The sequence below is a fragment of the Fusarium solani genome, assembly GCF_023522795.1.
Source record: "Fusarium solani strain SB1 chromosome Unknown bctg00000011, whole genome shotgun sequence".
Lineage (NCBI taxonomy): Eukaryota > Fungi > Ascomycota > Sordariomycetes > Hypocreales > Nectriaceae > Fusarium > Fusarium solani.
Window position 1 is genome coordinate 259,329 of NW_027072149.1, and position 17,391 is coordinate 276,719.

The following is a 17,391-nucleotide window of genomic DNA, read 5'->3' on the forward strand; positions in this document are numbered from 1 at the left end:
GCTCACTGCTACCAATGAGACGGAAACTGGAAGGTTGAAGGCAGGTGGCGAAGAGAGTGCTTGTATAAATGTCATTAGACAAGTGCAACACATCGGTTGCCTTCCGTTGGGCACAAACAACGTGGCTCGGTTATCATGGTTCGCCCTGCTACAAGAGGCAACGGCATATCGAGGCTGCTGCCTACAAGGCGAGCGACAAGGCCGAACCGGAGATTACCAGGAATGAGCTCGTATAGCGTTCGATCAAATTGATCGCTCGGCGTCTACCGACTCCCACAACGGTCAATTATTATAGAGTGAAGTGATATTGTCCTCACTTAGACAGAGGCGATCAGACTAGTTGATTGAATGTATCAACTTAGCTGACTACCTTGACAACGAGTCAGGCGTTAGTCAAGCCGAACGGGCAGCCTAGCCTGGAGTAGCGGGTTGAGGGATTTATGCGCGTCGGCGGAACGCTGAACCGCCATCACAACTGAGGGCTTTGCCTAGACATACCATAGGCTCTGAATGCTCCTCCTCTGCATTCTGTGATGTGTCTCAGACCATATCAACACTTGAAAAGCTCCACTTGAGGTGAACTTGCGCCGTCTTTTCCTACGTTGACCTGCCTGACTACACCATTTGCGCTCTTCTGATGAGTTGTTCTCTCCGGGTGTCTGCAGATGGCCAGCACACTGACTCAGCGCCGCCATAGCCAAGGCTGTTCGGAATCCATGCGTTCGTCCCGGTTGGCTGATATCCAAATATCCACTGCGAACACACGGTGCGTGACTTGACAGGCAAACTCACTGTAGTGGCTATTGGCTAATGGGTTTGCTGACGGTATTTTCAACCGTCGCTCGTACGCGTGATGACTCTGATGAGGGATGCGTGGGGGGCAACCTCTTCGAATTGTGGGTGAGGCCAGCTGCACAAATGTGCTACGAATCAGTTGCCTTGTCTGTGAATGCGGTGAAGGAAGAGGGTATGTTCAGGACCGTGAGCGTCTAGTTTAGGCATCAAAGGAGGATGCACTGTTTCTGATGGAAAAGATGGCCATCCATTCATCCGTTTCAGCACTGAGGATGGTGTTTAGAGAGCGACCAGATGAAAGGTGGCGAAAGGGACGGTCCGTTCGTGACGTGAATATGAGAACATGCTTCATGATCACTATTTGGTGGATTAGAAATTCCCAAGGTGATTGGGATTCATGAAGCAAAGATTAGAAAAGTAACGCCTTTCATTTCTATGGACATAGGCCTGATCAGTGAAGTACATGGGAAAGAATAAGGCTGCATTTGTAATACGCAAAGACGCACGATGAGGATACAGAATAACTAAAGGTAAAAAGTCTCGTGTCTTGACTGGTGATAGTTGAACTCCGGCCGGTAGTGTTTGAGTGCACTGTTTCTGGACTTATCTTCTGTCCAGCCCTGTTCTTGGCTTCCATTCCATGCTATTCACTCAGGTTATATGATAGAGGCATTGAATAGATTAGAGCTTGTGCTATTTATAGTCTTTCGGCCCCCGATTGGTCAACTTGGAGTTTCTGTGCGACTCTTATCTGACATCGTCGTTCTTACTCTATGTTCACTCCTGATCCTTCACTACCAACTGTATCTCCCAACAAGAGGCATTGGCTACCACATTTAGCCCATCACAGCAGACCAAAAGAAAGACAGATCCGAAGCCTCACCACTTCCTTGTGTACCACCCTCAGCCTAACTTCCATGCCAAAGGAACGATCGGCGAACGAGGCACACACAACCTATCGTCAATCACCTTGGAGTACGCATGGGAGGTCACTGATTGAGCCTCAGCTGTCTCAAGCACCAACTATAGCATTATAAGAACCTATAATCAGAGATGTAAAAGAACTATCAGTAACCTGGTAAGTGTCCGTTCTTCCAGCTTCGCTCTTCCTCTGGCAACTATCAACCTCACCAAGAAACGAAACAAGACGACCGAAACGACGGTCAAATGCAACATAAAAGCAAACACTGCATCCACACACCGACAGACCACCATGTGTCGCAAACTCACCATCGTCACATCCTGCAGTAAGTGCTGGTTTTTGATGAATACCAAATTTGAAGACGAGATCTGCGACCAGGCCAAAGGCAAGCTGGGTGGGTGCCAGTTTGGAATCCTAAGAGACCGGATCGAGTACAATTCCATCTGTAATCCCTGCTTTGAGAAGCAAAAGAAGAAGAGGGATAACTGTCGCCTTTCTTAGGTGTCTTCGGTGATGCTCTCTTTTGGAGAAGCGTCCTCACGAGAACCCGAAGGAAAGGGGACAGAGATAATGGCGGGTGCATTGGAGGCAATAGAAACAATGGGGCTCTCCCTTTAAGAGGGAGGCCCAAACTTCTTTGTAGGATCAAGGGGTCGCTCTCAAGTAGGTGGCTAACATTACTTTAGCCTGGTATTCTGCCTCTTCGAGCACTGGTAAAGCCATCCAGAGGTGGGCAGAAGAGCAAAAGCACTGACTTCGTACTATTCTAACATCTTTATATATCTGAAATTACCTGTTTATCATCTCATTTACATGCCTAGCGCCCTCGTGCATCTCCCTGCGACGGATAAACTCAACGCTCCTTTAACACTTGCCACTCTTACCAACGCCCATATTCTTACAGCCCTTGGAGCAATAACCCTTGTACTTGATATCTCCATTCGTACCAGGCACACAGTAGAACAGCGAGTTCTTAACGTGCTTTCGGTCGGCGCAGATGCCTTGCTTGGTGGCGGCGAGGGCGTCTTCGATATCGTCGTAGTAGTTACCTTGGCGATATATTAGGCAAATAAAGAAATGAACTTGCCAATATCCAAATGAGAGCTGCCGCAGTAGTAGGGGTTGGGTGTGCAGTTCCTCGCTGCGCCAAATGAGGCAAAGCACGCCACGACGGCCACAGAAAAGGCAGCCACGTTGACCATTATGACGGCGTAAATGTGTAGGAGAACCTGAGACTTGAAAGAGGTTGATAGATATCTAGAGAGTTTCTTGGTAGCCAAAACAATCCGATGAGGAGGTTTTATAGCTTGAGGCATCGAAAGCAGGAGATCGATAAACCCAAGCCTCAACCACCCTAAAGGCGCCACGAATCGCTCTGTTGATGGCTAATTGGCCCCGAGACGCCGATTTACCCCTGGGAACTCGATTCAAGCCCAATATTGGCCGATGATATGTTTGAATTGAGGAGCTGAAAAGTGGTGGGCACTGGTGGCGTGGTCGAGAACACGCTGGCGCGCCAAAAGCTGACTGTTGACTTACCTTCATCTCCGCCAAGAGACGGATCTCGAATAAAGCAGGCAGATTTTTACAGAGATTCCTAATCCAGAACCAAGAGGGTCTAGGCGTATCAGGCTAGTTTCATTCTACTGTAGGAGCAAGGCAAGCTGATACTCACTATGAGGACACTGGGCTTGATGGCTTCACCGTTCATCGTCCAGCTCGGAGAGAATTCTCCTAAACTGACACTCCGAGCTAGGTCAAACGGTATAGAATTGCCTTGAATCTAGATGACCTCATACTCGAGGGCGACATGGAAGCTGTAGGGATGAAGGCAAGAAGCCTCTAGCCAACAAGGATCACGAAACTCACGAAGCTACCACCCCACCATACAGTAAGTCTTTCAATTCAGCTCCCCGGGACTTACCCCGATGCCGAATGCAAATATGAACCAGGCTATTTTATTCTCCGTTCCGACGCCACTGGTGACCCCGTTCTGGCTTGGGGCAATTGGGATCGTTAATCCTTGACTAAAGGGATCATACCAAAGACCCCGAGAGAAAGTCCGACATCGACAGGTCATGCAGTGTAACTGTTAACGTCCATGAGCCGCACAAATGAGAGTGCGCGTGGTTTACCCCGCAGCAACAAGATGCTGGGGGGCGGCGCAAGTTTCGGCCCATTGATTAATTATGGGAAGGGGAATCGCACAAATAAATCTAAGGTAATAAAACCCAACCAGGCTTTCGAGTTCGTACTAAGGAACTTACCAGCAAATCCTGCTATCTATCCGTCAATTTGTTTCTGTCTATCAGACGAACTGGACCTACTTCCCAAAGCGAGCGAGTGTAGCCCCGCTTGTTACATCTTCCAGGTTTTGCTCACAGAGCTATTTATTCTTCCAAGCACTTGTATACAGGTGCGAGAGTAAAACAAAAATGAAGCTTTTGTTTCCGTTGCGTACTATATTTTTCTTTATATCGTCTTTCATCTGCATCTGCGGCGCTCAGCAGTTCAACACGAATCATGGTTAGTTGAAATTAAGCCCTGCCACTTGTCTCTGCTTTGTTGACGATGATAGGTCTTGTACCTTTTAAATTCGAGCAACTTCCCCTAGGAAGTATCAAGGCCTCTGGGTGGCTCAAGGACCAGATTGAGCTTTCAGCTGAGGGTCTTGGTGGCCACTTGTTCGACTTTTATCGGTATGTCCAACGCTCCACATGGCTCGGAGGTGACTTCGAGTACAGTGAGCTTCACGAATCCGCCCCGTACTGGTTCAACTACATTGTGCCTATGGCGTGGGTTTTGGACGATAACCGCTTAAAATCACAAGCGAGACAGTTTCTTGACTATGTATTGGAGCATCAAGCCGAGGACGGCTGGTTGGGTCCTGAGAAAACTAGAGAAACGAGGGGAGTCTGGGCCAGAAGCCTTCTCCTCTTCGGCCTTGTGGTGAGCTCCCGCACCATTCCATCATATTTCCACGTGATTAATGGTTTCAGCAATATGCAGAGGCAGATGCTTCCCAAACGGAAAGAATCGTCGACTCAATCCACAAGTTTACAGTCCTAGTGCATTCTATGTTGAAAAATAACTTCACTGGGTTGCTTCAAGGCGAAAACGACAACTTTGATCCTTATGGTTTTGGTGTTTCTCGCACTCATGAGTTGCCAATCTCGCTCATGTGGCTCTACGAAACACATCCAAGGAACAACTCAGCCTTGATACTCGAAACGATCGAACTCATGTTTGAAGGTGGACGGAAGGGAGGCCGCGATTGGACCACCTTTTTTGTGAATGGCACCTTTCCTACCAAAGGCACAGGCACATTTCGTCCGAGCGGCTTTACTCACGGTGTCAACCTTGCCCAAGGTTAGAATACGGTACATGTGCTTTTCTGCCTACAGTCCTAATCATCTTTTACAGGATTGAGGTATCCAACCGTTCTGTACCGGCTGACGAATGATTCCAACCTTGTTCATCAAACACATGAGGCTATAAACCTAACTCTCGAGTATCAAACATCACTTTCGGGCACAATTATTGGTGATGAGCATCTCGGCGGACTCAGTCCTCAAAGAGGGAACGAATAAGTTGCACGCCCCCGAGAGTACATCAAACTAATAACTCCCAGGTCAGAACTCTGCATGGCTGTCGAGTCCATGTTTTCCTACGCCTTCCTATACCGATTTCACGGATCAAACTTGTTTGCGGATAGGGCTGAGCTTGCTGCTTTCAACGCCCTTCCCGCGGCAATGAGCCCTGATTGTGAGTACAGGACATCCAACCTAATACGTATTTGACACTTAGTTGTTTGCTATATACTAATCTATATAGGGTGGTCTCATCAATATGTCACCCAGACCAATCAGCCGTGGTCCCGAAATTTGACGGCCAATCCGTTCTTCAATGTTGTTTCATATTCCAATAGCTTCGGGTTGGAGCCGAATTTTGTAAGCCTTGACTGGAACCGTCAACACTATTCATCTGATTCTGACTTGTCAGCCTTGCTGTACCGTCAACCATCCGCAGGGATATCCAAAATATGTTGCATCGTCGTTTGTCAAGTATGGAGAAAATGGCCTTGTCCATATGTTACTCGGCCCATCGATTGTAGAGACCAAGGTCAAGAACAGGCCGATTCAAGGTACGTATTATGAAAACAAGTGACCCAGCTCCACTAACTCTGGTCCAAGTGAAATGTCGGACTAACTATCCGTTCTCGGATCGACTGGACTATGAAATCCTAGCTGCCGTCGATTTTGACTTTTATGTTCGAATCCCACAGTGGGTAGACGAAACCACGGCGCTGAGCCAATTTGCCGGCCAAAAACCCCAATCGATTTCGGCAGAAAATGGACTTTATCGCATGTCGATTCGGAAAGGCTTCCACAGATTGTCTATCCACCTCCCTATGACGACCACCATTGCATACAGGAACAACACCGTTGGTGTATATCGTGGCCCTCTTCTCTACGCCGCCGACATCAAATACTCCTCTTCATTCCATCGACCTCTCAATTGGACAGACAGACAGCCCTTGCCAACTTCCGAGGTGGATGCTCGAAGTCTCGATTGGGTGCTTGAACCCACATCCAACTGGCGATACGCGATAGATCCCACGACAATTAAGCTTGGGAGGACCATTCCTTACGACACCAAGCTGCCAAACCCACTGTTCGATAGACATAATTTCTTACCGAGTCTCGAGGTCAACGCTTATCCTTTGAACTGGCCAGAGACGCTGGGTACTGCCGCTCTACCTCCGGAGCAAGTAGAGGTTAAAAAGTCAGAGGTCACAAAGCTTAAGCTCATTCCGTTTGGGGCCGCCAAACTTCATATAGCTCAATTCCCTATTGTGAAATAGATCAGTGATGCCTTTTGGTATAGGTTGGTATGTAACATAGCCGCGGCTATAGGTATTATAGTTATATATCAATTTGGCCAAATCCACATCCAGAGCAGCATCTCTTCAAGGAACGTACATGTGTCATCAACACCAAACTTTTACATCAAGACCATGCAACCGACAAAAGGAGTGAGTTTCATAGCCCATCGTCATCAATCCTCATCACTTCCAGCCCCTTTAGTAGTACTCCTTCTTACACTTCCCATCATGGCCGCGACGATATCCCTTCTGACAGACACAATAGTCTCCCTTCTTCCACTCGTATTCCGGACACTTGCACTGATCTCTATCTTTGATCTGGCCATGAGGACACTTGCAGTGGTTGCCCTTTCTGTACTGACCGTCCGGACAGACGCACTTGTCACCCTTCTTCACCAGCTCCCTGGGACACTTGCACTGGTCCTTATCCTTGACCAGACCATGAGGGCACTTGCAGTATTTGCCCTTTCGGTATTGTCCGTCGGGACAGACGCACTTATCTCCCTTCTTGACAAGCTCGCCAGGACACTTGCAGTAGATTCCACGTCTGACCTGACCGTGGGGACACTTGCAGAACTTGCCCTTCTTCTGGAGGTCTCCGGGACACTTGCAATGGTCTCCCTCCTTGACCTGAATACCAGGACACTTGCAGTGCTTGCCATCCTTGATCTGGCCCCAGGGGCAGACGCAGTGATGGTGCTTGTCGTAGTGCTGACCGTAGGGGCAGTATTCGTAACCGCCGCGGGCGACTAGATCCTCATCGTCCCTTGCCTCGAGGTCGACGTCCTCGGGCTCTGGCTGAGGGATGGCTGCCACTGAAAAGGCACCCAGGAGGAAACCCAGGAAGAGATGTTTGAGAAGCATGTTGGTCGGCTGGTCAGGCGTCGATAGCTTGTCGAGATGGTAGTATAAGTAAATGAGTTTGATGATTGTCCCAAAGAAAGAACAAGAGGATGTCGTCCAGAGGTGTTTGTGTCTCTGACTTACCTTGGGTGAAATACTTGGATTGGGAATGTCAAAGGGTCTTTATGTACTATTGTGTTTGCTTCCATGACGGTACTCAAGTTGGTTCTTCTCAAGAACTTGATTCTGTCGTTGAGCTTGACACACACTCCGTCGCGAATCGGAGCACAATCATGCAGCTTGCGATTAGCCTCAGCTCGTATTCAGATCCAAACTCAAATCTCTCGACAACTCATAACCTCTCAGACACCGAGGCACACCACCCTCTCTTAGAGATAGAGTGGACGGCCGCAGGACTTGACCGCAACTCGCAGTTCGCGATCAGGCTGAGTGGTTTCCTCGATCAGGGTCTATGACCGCTTGGTTGGCTACAAGAAGGAATTGAGTTTGCAGTGCGAATCTTAGAACATTCCCAAGGCGGCAGTTGGGCGAGAGAAGAGGCCGTTTATGAAGTTAAGGTGAAGTATGCTTGTCTAACAAGCATACATGCAATGTGCAGGTGAGGTGGCTGTATTAGCGTACCGTGGTGGTGGGAGGACGTTGTGTTGTCCCTCTATGCCAAGAATGTCCATGTGCTCGCCCTGAAGGGATGAATTAGAAGACTTACATGATGTGTGTTTCGCTGCTATCGTACCCTTCTTTGCGTGCGGCAAGCCGCTGCGTGTTAAGATCCGTAATGCGAGCACTACGTAGAGGGGCATGTACCGGAAGAACTGCCATGCACAGCCGAGATCCTCGTCATTGTAAGCATCGAGCACTGAACCAACTTCCCGACACATACGAGCTTTCCATGAACTCGAGTTTGGCTACTCAGTTGAGGCTTCTCCCTGACGGATGCATGACCTCAACCTCTGCCCAGCTCTCCGGTAGCTCACCGATGATCCGAGCCTCCGAGATGCGGCGCGTAACACGGAGGGGGTTCTAGACCGAGCCGTGGTTGGATGCCAAGTTGTAGACCCGCAAATTAAGAAGCGCCGGTGACCGAGAGCCGGAAGTTTACTCTCCCGAGGATGGCATTCCCGGCGAGACAACACATTCGATGACCCATCTTCCGTCAATGTTCGGTCAATTCAACTCGGAATATGCCCCTTCCGTACCCATTGAAGCCGATTCAATAAGACAGCTGATCACCCAGAAATTAGTCACGGAGCCCCGAGGTTAGATGAATCATCGGCTGAACTGGCAAACTCTTTAAAGTGGGATATCAAGGATATAAGCGTAAGACGGCAATGCCCGACCCTAACTCTATCTGCAGTGAGGAGCAACAAGAGGTTCTTCTCCCGTCCCTCCCTTTCATCTCGGAGGACCGGCTTTGTCAAATGATTCCATAACAGAATCTCGGTCGTTGGCTTACACGCATGTGAATCTTACATGTTGCCTCGTTTGGCCCCCAACATGGCAAGCCATTGGCAAACACAAACTCAGCTCCGAGGGATTATGGTTATCACAGAGTGTTTGCAGAACTCTTCCCGCATCTTCCTTGGAGTTGGGCAGTTTTTGATCCATCCCCATTACTACCTATTCAATGGCACGGTTGTCTTTCTTCCGGCTGGCAACGAACTCGCAGGAAATAGGATCATCTACGATATAGAGAATTCGGGTGAAAAGAGAAGACTATAATTGACAGACTTGCCGGGGGAGTACAGGTTCGGGTTCCGGCTTAGCCGCACACCTTTGGGTTTCAGCCCAGGCCCAGCTGAGAGACTGGTCGACATGAGGCCTCACATTTTCGACCAAAACTGATGTGTCTATTTCCAGGCCAGTATATTAAAAACTACATCCGGCTAAGTTGTCCATGGCTTCCACCATGTTACTCCGTTAGTTTCTCGGCAGCCTACCTTGAGATGTTTGCACTGTGTCGACTAAGAAACTCAAAGTATCGTCAAGAATTATACTCCAATAGACGCCGTATCGTTGCATTTACCCAAGGATTCTCATGTGCCAAAGCTTTGTCTGAAAAAGCTTTGTTTTGTGCCTTAAATTACAATAAGGCTTGAGGAAAGGTGGGCTGGGAAACAGGAATGCACTATTGGAAGTGATGTCATCTAGTACGATCGAACCTTAGAACCGGCTGAGAAACTCCATAAAATAGGAATGAGATCATTGTCGGCTCGTCTTTTCCCTATCTTCTAATACTTTCATAATTCTTCCGTCATAGCAGCTGTCAACTTTGTTTGCCTTTGCCGTGCGCAAGTAGGCGTTCTCTGCAACAAGATTCCAAACCATTTTATCTCCTCCTACTCATGGCGTTCCATATATGTGTCACGAATCCCAATAGAACCGACACCTTTCTTTCTTTCCGATAACGAGACAACATGTCACACTCTACGCACCGAGATAAGTGTGGAGATTATCACTTTGATGGTGTGTATCTATGGTGCTGATCGATCCCTGCAAGTTCCAAGGATAGAAGAGGTAAAGCAACATGTATAAACTACATTTCTCGGTACTCTACGACAGACCGAGATCCTTCTGCAACTGCTCCAGCTCATATCTGAGCTCTGGGACGCGGGGCAGAGACCATTCTAGAACGTTTGTAAATATGTCTTTGATAGTTTCGGTGCCATCCTCAGCGCATATGTTGGTTTTTGCCCCCGCAGCCAGCAGATTCCTCGCTATAGAGATGCACGATCTGAGAGTATCCATAGGCATAGTGTGGTCAAAGATAGTGCCGTCGATCATCCCTTCAGCCACGAGATAAAGCGGCGTGATGCCGTGACGATCCCGCAGATTCACCGGCGCGCCTTGAGCCAGGTTTGCTTCGACCGCTTGGAGGTTCTCGCTACCTCGATCAGACGCCAGAAAGCCTGCCGCCCAAAAGAGAGGCGTTCGGCCGCGACTATCTTTAGCAAATACGTTGGCTCTGCCGTCAGTGATGAGAATCTCTGCGCTTGGACCTATGGCCAAGTGAAGGGGCGTCACTCCGTGGATTGTCATATCCGAGCCCTGACAGCGGACAGCAGCCGTGGACGTAACTGCAGCCTCGGCATCTAGGAGTAGCCGGGTCATTCCAGGCGAGACACGAGCCGCGACGTGTAGCGGAGTGTAAGATTCCATGGCCATGTCGCCAAATTCGAACCACATTTTGCCCTTGCCAGCACCCCGGGGCTTGCTACGCAGAGGCCCCTCGCTCAAACCTCCAACCCACACGTCCCAGTTCAGTAGGCGTTTGGCGGCTTCTGCATTGTCCTTGCAACAGGCTGCACTTAAAGGTGTCTGCGGGCAGTTGGAGTGGGCGTCGCAAATCGGTTCGTGCTCCGTTTCAAGGAGACTAGACACCATCTCGACATCATCCCTCCTGACGGCATCGAGCAGAGGTGAGGTTTTGTTCTTGTTCAGCTTATCGATCCTTGCTTTGCCTAAATGCACAAGCGCTGATACCAGGTCCAAATCCCGCTTCTTGACTGCCAGACCGAGCGGCGAGAGGCCATCCCACTCTTCGTCACAGTCAGCACTATGCTTTATCAGGAGCTTGACGAGCTCCAAGTGACTGGCAGCAACGGCCATCAAGATCAGAGGACACCCGTTGGGTGCATGCAGCGTGCCACTCCCAATAACCAGTCGAGCGAGGCCTAAATCGTCGTTCGACTCCAAGATCCTCTTGACTGCGTAGTTGATGGGCGAATAGCCATCGTGGTCGCAACCTCGTTGGTTGACATTATGTTGCATCAGCAACTGAACAATATCTTGGCGGCCTCTCATGGTAGCGACGAGTAATGGCTCACGACCCACCCTATCCACTCTGCAGCGTGCGTAGTCATATTCAAGAAGGAGCTTGATAAGGTCTACTCGACCGCTCGCCACGGCTATGGAAAACACATGTTCTCCGGCCTCGTTCTCAAGATCTCGCGCTTCGCCCACTTCCAGCAGAAACTCTGCCAGGGCCAAGTGCCCTCTTGAAATAGCCTCGACCAAAGGTCGCGGTCCAAGGAGCCCGCTCAAGCTCGCTCCGCGGCTCACCAGACTTCGAGCGATGTCCAACGACGTGCCATCATTGATGACTCGCTCTATGGCATAGAGAAAGGGCGTATGCCTCTTTTTGTCCAGAATATTCGGCCTAGCGGAATGCTCCAGAAGCAGATCTACAATGTCTTGTCGACCTGTTTCCACGGCCAGGTGAAGCGGGCTCTTCCCCTCTGGATCTCTTCCTGACCCGTTGACTTGGATGGCCTTTTCTTCAAGAAGGTATTTCGCCCATTTGAAATTGCCCTCTTCGCAAGCATCGCATAAATCGTTAAGATCCTCGTCATCTGACAGGTCATGTTGGAAATATTTGACGGGAGATCTTGGGACAAGCCTCGTTTCTGCAAACGCAAACTTGGTCTTTTCCGGGCTCCAGGGGGGGCTAGATGCCAGTGAAGGGAACGACGCGTCCATCAGCCTCTTGAGGAATACATCGTCAAAGTTTGGTTTTGGCTCCTCTGGAGATGCCTTCAGTGGGACAAGGGCATCAGACTCTTCATCAACACCTGCTGTCAGTGAAGCTGGCTTCATACGCATCCAGCCACCAAATGGCGTCCATCGAAGATCAAAATCCGGTGACAGGGATGGAAAAATGACATCCTTGACAGAGTCTAGGGGGCGATTTTCAAGTTGCTGGGTCTTATGCCAGCTCTCCGGGGGTGGTTCAATCGGGCCGCTCAGCGGTTGCTTCATGGTTCCTGTCCAAGGTGATCGAAGCGCTTCCATGACTGCCACCTTGTCGAAGGGTTCGTTGAAACGCCTCGGAGAAGAAACAAAAGCTGCGGGGGAACTCTTGCGTACGGGCTTGGGAAGAACAGCAGCACTCTTGGGGCAATGTTCCTCGGTCTTCTTCTCCAAACGCTTTGGAGTCAAACCATTGCTCTTCGGTTGCATCTGGACTGACGGCGGCTTTTGACCATCTGTCATCGACTTGGCGAGCAAGGCTCTGTAGTTGGCGACATAAGGGCCGCTCTTGAGTATCTCCTCATCAACGTCAAACTCAACTTCGGTGTTGGTGGAGCTAGACCATCTGCTACTGCTACTAATGGACGTAGAGATAGAATTCGTGTCTCTGCCTTCGCGGATGGAGCGAGCGTCACGGGCGCTCTTGGCAAACGTTTTCCTAGAGCCGGGCTGGCCGAGCACGGAGTTTTGCTTTGCGGCATCATTTCTGCAAAGACAAGCGGTTCAGTATTTTCACACTTTTGAGGGGGTAGAAATCGAGGGCACTCACTCCCGAACGAGGCTGATTAGGAGCATGACCGTCTGTAGTTGGCGGTGCAGCGTTTGCTCCTCTTTGCCGACCGAACTCTGGCTCCAGAGTAGCCTGATCTTGCTGGTGAATGCGAGACCCTTGGATCCGTCGCTATTTGAGATGACCTTTTTCACGTGTTCTTCGAGGTCGCCGATAATGTCGTCGCAATCTCGCATGGATGATCTGATGGTATCCTTGAGTTGGTCCGAGACGGTCGGCTGTCCGTCTAGCAGTTTCTCCAGTTGCTCGACAGACACGGCAAAGAGGCGTAGCTGATTCGCAAGCTTTGCGACCGACTTGTTGGCTGCTCGGTAGCTCGTGATAAAGTCGTCGAGTTCCTTGGCCGATGCTACGGCGCGTGCGCCAAGTCCCACGCAGCTCGCGACGAGGCCGACAATCCCGGCTGGCTCCATGGCATCGTGAGTCTTGAGGATGAAGCTGGCAGCTTTTCGAGGTGGGGAGAATGCCTTGCCTCTGAAAAGGATCTGGACCGACAGTGTTTGCCACGGGCTGAACACCCACCATGACAAGAACGCCTTGAAATCGTACTGTGGCGTTGATACCCCGTCTCGTTAGGCCAATGGTTGGACGTTTTACATGAGAACTAACGACGCCCGCAGCTCTCAAAAGCAGGGATCTCAGCAGGGCGAGTGATGCATTCGCCTCGGTCACGCGTTGACTGCAAAAGGCGCGGCTCAAGTCAAGACTGGAATAAAACACCTTACTCAGTGGTTTAACCCTTACATTCTTCTAGACTTTCATGCAATTACAAGTGTCAGGCTGGTTGATGATGCGAGCTACTAGCCCAGTGATGAGCCTTGCAGGCTAAACAGACTAACGCAGGATGTCCCAGAGCCGAACGCAGTTGCGCAACATCAGGCTTCAGTGCTTCTCGTGAGACTGATTGAACTCTCGACCACACGTTTCAGGATTACAAAGAGACCGGGATGGTTTGAGTATTTCTCTTGCTGGGTTGCCTTGATCTGCCTGTGGGTATGTAAGGGGTTAAATGACTTGAATGATTTGACTGGGACATTCGCCGTATTATTCCAGCCTTTTTGTGAACTTAATCTCCCTGTCTTATCGTTTCCCTCATCAGGCTATTAATAGATAACCTGAAACCTTGATAGAGATCAAGTTACATGCCCTATGAACCTCAAAATAGATTTGCATCATTAGCATCTGGAGAAGAATATGATGAGACAGAAGCAGAGGTATGCATGCCTTTTAACCTTGCCTCCAACTCGCAGAATCCCCCTATAAAAGAAGCTGTATTCAACTGTCAATCCCACGATATGGCTCTCGGTTTCAGTTCATAATTGATTGTCTCAACGAAGCAACGACAACGGTAACAGTGCATTCATGACATTAAACATGCGCTGACAATATCCAATAGCTGAAGTCTCTATCTCCTAGTTTCCCTTTCCGATCTCACACTTCCTTCATTTGCGGTACAACCAACATCGTCGTTTTAACAGCCTCCTCCTCCTCCTCCACAACCTCCACCACCTCCACCTCCACCGCATCCTCCTCCTCCTCCTCCGCCGCCGCCGCCGCCTCCACCTCCGCAGCCACCACCACCACCACATCCTCCACCTCCTGCACTGCATCCTCCAGCAGCTACAGATCCCCCACAGCTGCCAGCGGCGCATTGTGCCCAAGTACCGCCATCTACACCTCCAGCCCCTCCAGCTCCAGACGAGTAACCAGGGTCCCAGGCATAGTACATGCCGGGCGTAAAGTAAACAGGATACATCCACGGTCCGTACACTATAATTTCGGCGTTAGCCTCTGCATGGGCAGATATATAGCCTGGTTCACTCACTGTAATAGCTGTACCCCCAGTGGTCATAGTATTGTTCCTTGGGAGGCAGCTTACGGCCCTTCTTCTCGGCCCGTCTACATGCCTTCTGGTAGTTCTCTTCTAGCCGACGTTGATGTAGTTGTTGAAGATGATTCTTGACTCGTTCTGCATGATTTGTAGCCAAGAGAATGTCGCCGGGGGCCCTCACGGCATTATGTGAGGAGATATGGGCCGAGTTGTCTGGAGGACAGAGGCTTGCAGCGCCAGACTGATGGAAGTTTTCTGCGACTAAGAGACATTTAGCGAACTTGTTCCAATATCACGCGGTATATCTTACCCTTTTCGTTCTTGGAGAGCCCGAGAACCTTTCCCACCGAAGATACATGCGACGTCCTCACAGACTCGCAGTACCAGCAAGTGCATTCAGAGTACACCTCACCATATGTCTCTTGGTACTCTTTGCTTGTCCATTCAAATGCCTCACTCAACTTCCCCTCTTCGATCTTGTCGTCGTGTCGGATGTAACGAGCCGCGACGCGAGTGGTGTACTGGTAGTAAGAGAAGGGCGTGAGTTGGTGTGTGTGCCAAGGAAGGTCAATGTCTAACGTCTCGCTGTCAGTACGGTTCCCATATCTCATCGTAACTATCATGCTTACCGAGAGTTGGAACGGCGACTTTTGACGCGTTCTTGGCCATGATGCTCATGAACCGCTCGTATTTGGTACAAAACCTCGCCATCGTCTCCCGAGCAGTGGGTGAGTGCAACCAATCAATCTTGCACATCTTCTCAGAAAAGATGCCCTGTCTCATGATGGCTCCGCAGAGATCCAAGGCAAAAGGGCTGAAGTTCTCCCAGTATCGCGACATCATCTTGCGGATGCACATGCGTGAAATAGAAGGCACACCTAGTCTCCGTCTTGCAACAAAAGCCCCAGATGATTCGTGTATCGTGCGGAGAGAGCTTTGCTTCATCAATACCTCATCTTGTATCATTTTCCGCACAGTCTCCATGGTAGGCGGTTGGTCTGGGTTGGCCTGGTTTAGGAGATCGTGGATCTTGACGCTCAATATGAGCTGAATCATGCGGTTTGGAAAGGTCCGATGATCCCACCGCTGCTGCGCAGTTCGAGTCCATCGTTCTGGCACGCCATTGGAGGTCTTGAGGATGGTTCCAGGCATGGGATAGTGCTTGACGAGAAGGTTCTTGGAGTCGTTGCAAAACTTGGCAACACTGAGTAGTTCCTTGTTGATGAGAGTGGCACATTTGGAACATCGAAACTCCAGTTTACCGTCTCCGTACCCGGATCCGATCAGACCTGGTCGCTCCGGAGTCTTTGGGTTCTCTTCAAGGCTGCAAGTTGTCCAAGGAATCTCGAGGTTTGCTGTGCAGACAGGACAGCTCAGAGACTTGACAAGGGAGTCGTCGACGTTCTCCCACTGGCGGCCAGTCTTGGCAACCCATCTAGCCTTGTGGCTATTGGGAACGGTGTAGTTGAAGGATTGGTCGATTGCAGCATTGACTCGGTTCCATGGGAGGCCACTTTGCCAGAACCGACGATATCCTTTTCGAATGCAATCTTCGAGAAAATCGGTTGGGTTGAGGAGATGAGCGTGGAAGACCATCAAGACGTCTCGGTACCTGTTAGTAAAGCACAACCGAGTGACAGTTCAACACGTACCTAGCGGAGGAAGTGCTTCCTTGCTCCAGTAGCTGTGCTCTTTGCTTAGAGCAAAAGCTTCATATGCTGTCGTCCGGGACTCTTCCATATCCTTCTCAACTAGTGGCCGCCCACCAGTCAAACTGTTCCACCACGCTTCGTAGCGATCCACTGCCCTTGCAACAAATAGAGCCCAACGCTTCTCCCGGATCTTGCTAAGTGCCTTTCGCTTCTCTTCATCATCGGGAACATCGCCATCAGCGCGGACGTGTTCCTCAATCTCGCCATTCTCAGCTACGGTGATGGCTCCATCTGCGCGGCTGTCCCAGATGCCAAATAGCCCATCGGTGTACCCCACATCTTCTTTCAGGGCTTGGAAGGCAAAGAGAAGCTTGAGGTGGGCTAGGCAAGTGTCGGGGTCCGGGTCATGAGGTTGGGAGTCAATCTTGAGGTCTGCGAACGAAGCCACAGGGTCAATATCTGGCGGGGCCGGTGCCCCAGCTGTTTCCTCGTAGGGCGGAGGGGCTGACGCTGACATGATGTTTATGGTTCTTGATCTGAGTCAGAAAAGATGCCTTGTTGTTGTGAGAGTATGGTCATGTCTTGACAATGGTGTCAGTTGTGATCAGACGGTCAAGACGAGGTTAAGGTTGGTTTTAAACATGGCAATGTTCATGCCGAGGTCTTTATCTCCTCGTCAATGCATCCATCGTCTGCGGCTGCGGCTGACTGGGGCTGTTACGGGTGTAGGATCGACGTGCCGATTTACGGGCAGTGCAACAATGTTGGTCGCACAAGATTGCGTCATATTATTGGCCACAAGTTGTACAAGACAAAGACGACCCTTGGTCACGCAGAAACCCAATCCAAAATGACGCTTGAGAGGGTCAATCACCTTCTGCATGCAGCATAACCACTGCGACCTCGCTCCCGAATAGCCGAAATCATCTGATGCCGCATCACACCTATTGGTCAGCTTTGTCTGTCTCTGGTTGATTAGCTCGACATCAGCCACCGCCCGACCAGAGAAGAGATCTCGCTTGTTGGTTGACGGGGCCGATCGTTCCGCATGCACAGACAGATCTACCGCCAATCGTCCAAGCTGAAGAGGTGCCACAATTTCTAGAAGCCTTGGAAGGCAGCAGC

At 50.2% G+C, this 17,391-nt stretch overlaps 4 protein-coding genes across 4 annotated transcripts; 1 reads left to right on the top strand and 3 right to left on the bottom strand.

The window, feature by feature from the left end:
- Positions 1 to 4,152: 4,152 nt before the first annotated feature.
- On the top strand, positions 4,153 to 6,581 carry MRS44_015106 (uncharacterized protein; the record flags this gene model as incomplete). Its single annotated transcript, XM_065619074.1, has 8 exons — positions 4,153 to 4,243; positions 4,296 to 4,666; positions 4,717 to 5,086; positions 5,141 to 5,147; positions 5,349 to 5,482; positions 5,552 to 5,667; positions 5,747 to 5,861; positions 5,911 to 6,581. 8 exons carry the CDS (start codon positions 4,153 to 4,155, stop codon positions 6,579 to 6,581), a joined length of 1,875 nt encoding a protein of 624 aa, XP_065475146.1.
- A 219-nt stretch (positions 6,582 to 6,800) lies between these two features.
- On the bottom strand, positions 6,801 to 7,466 carry MRS44_015107 (uncharacterized protein; the record flags this gene model as incomplete). The annotated part of the gene is made up of 1 exon (XM_046274226.1): positions 6,801 to 7,466. The coding sequence occupies one exon, from the start codon at positions 7,464 to 7,466 to the stop codon at positions 6,801 to 6,803; it is 666 nt and encodes a 221-aa protein (XP_046126049.1).
- Positions 7,467 to 10,016: 2,550 nt separating this feature from the next.
- On the bottom strand, positions 10,017 to 13,308 carry MRS44_015108 (uncharacterized protein; the record flags this gene model as incomplete). Its single annotated transcript, XM_046282648.2, has 3 exons — positions 10,017 to 12,699; positions 12,763 to 13,268; positions 13,306 to 13,308. 3 exons carry the CDS (start codon positions 13,306 to 13,308, stop codon positions 10,017 to 10,019), a joined length of 3,192 nt encoding a protein of 1,063 aa, XP_046126050.2.
- A 946-nt stretch (positions 13,309 to 14,254) lies between these two features.
- Positions 14,255 to 16,783, bottom strand: MRS44_015109 (uncharacterized protein; the record flags this gene model as incomplete). Its single annotated transcript, XM_065619075.1, has 5 exons — positions 14,255 to 14,553; positions 14,609 to 14,875; positions 14,925 to 15,188; positions 15,244 to 16,218; positions 16,267 to 16,783. 5 exons carry the CDS (start codon positions 16,781 to 16,783, stop codon positions 14,255 to 14,257), a joined length of 2,322 nt encoding a protein of 773 aa, XP_065475147.1.
- Positions 16,784 to 17,391: the final 608 nt, after the last annotated feature.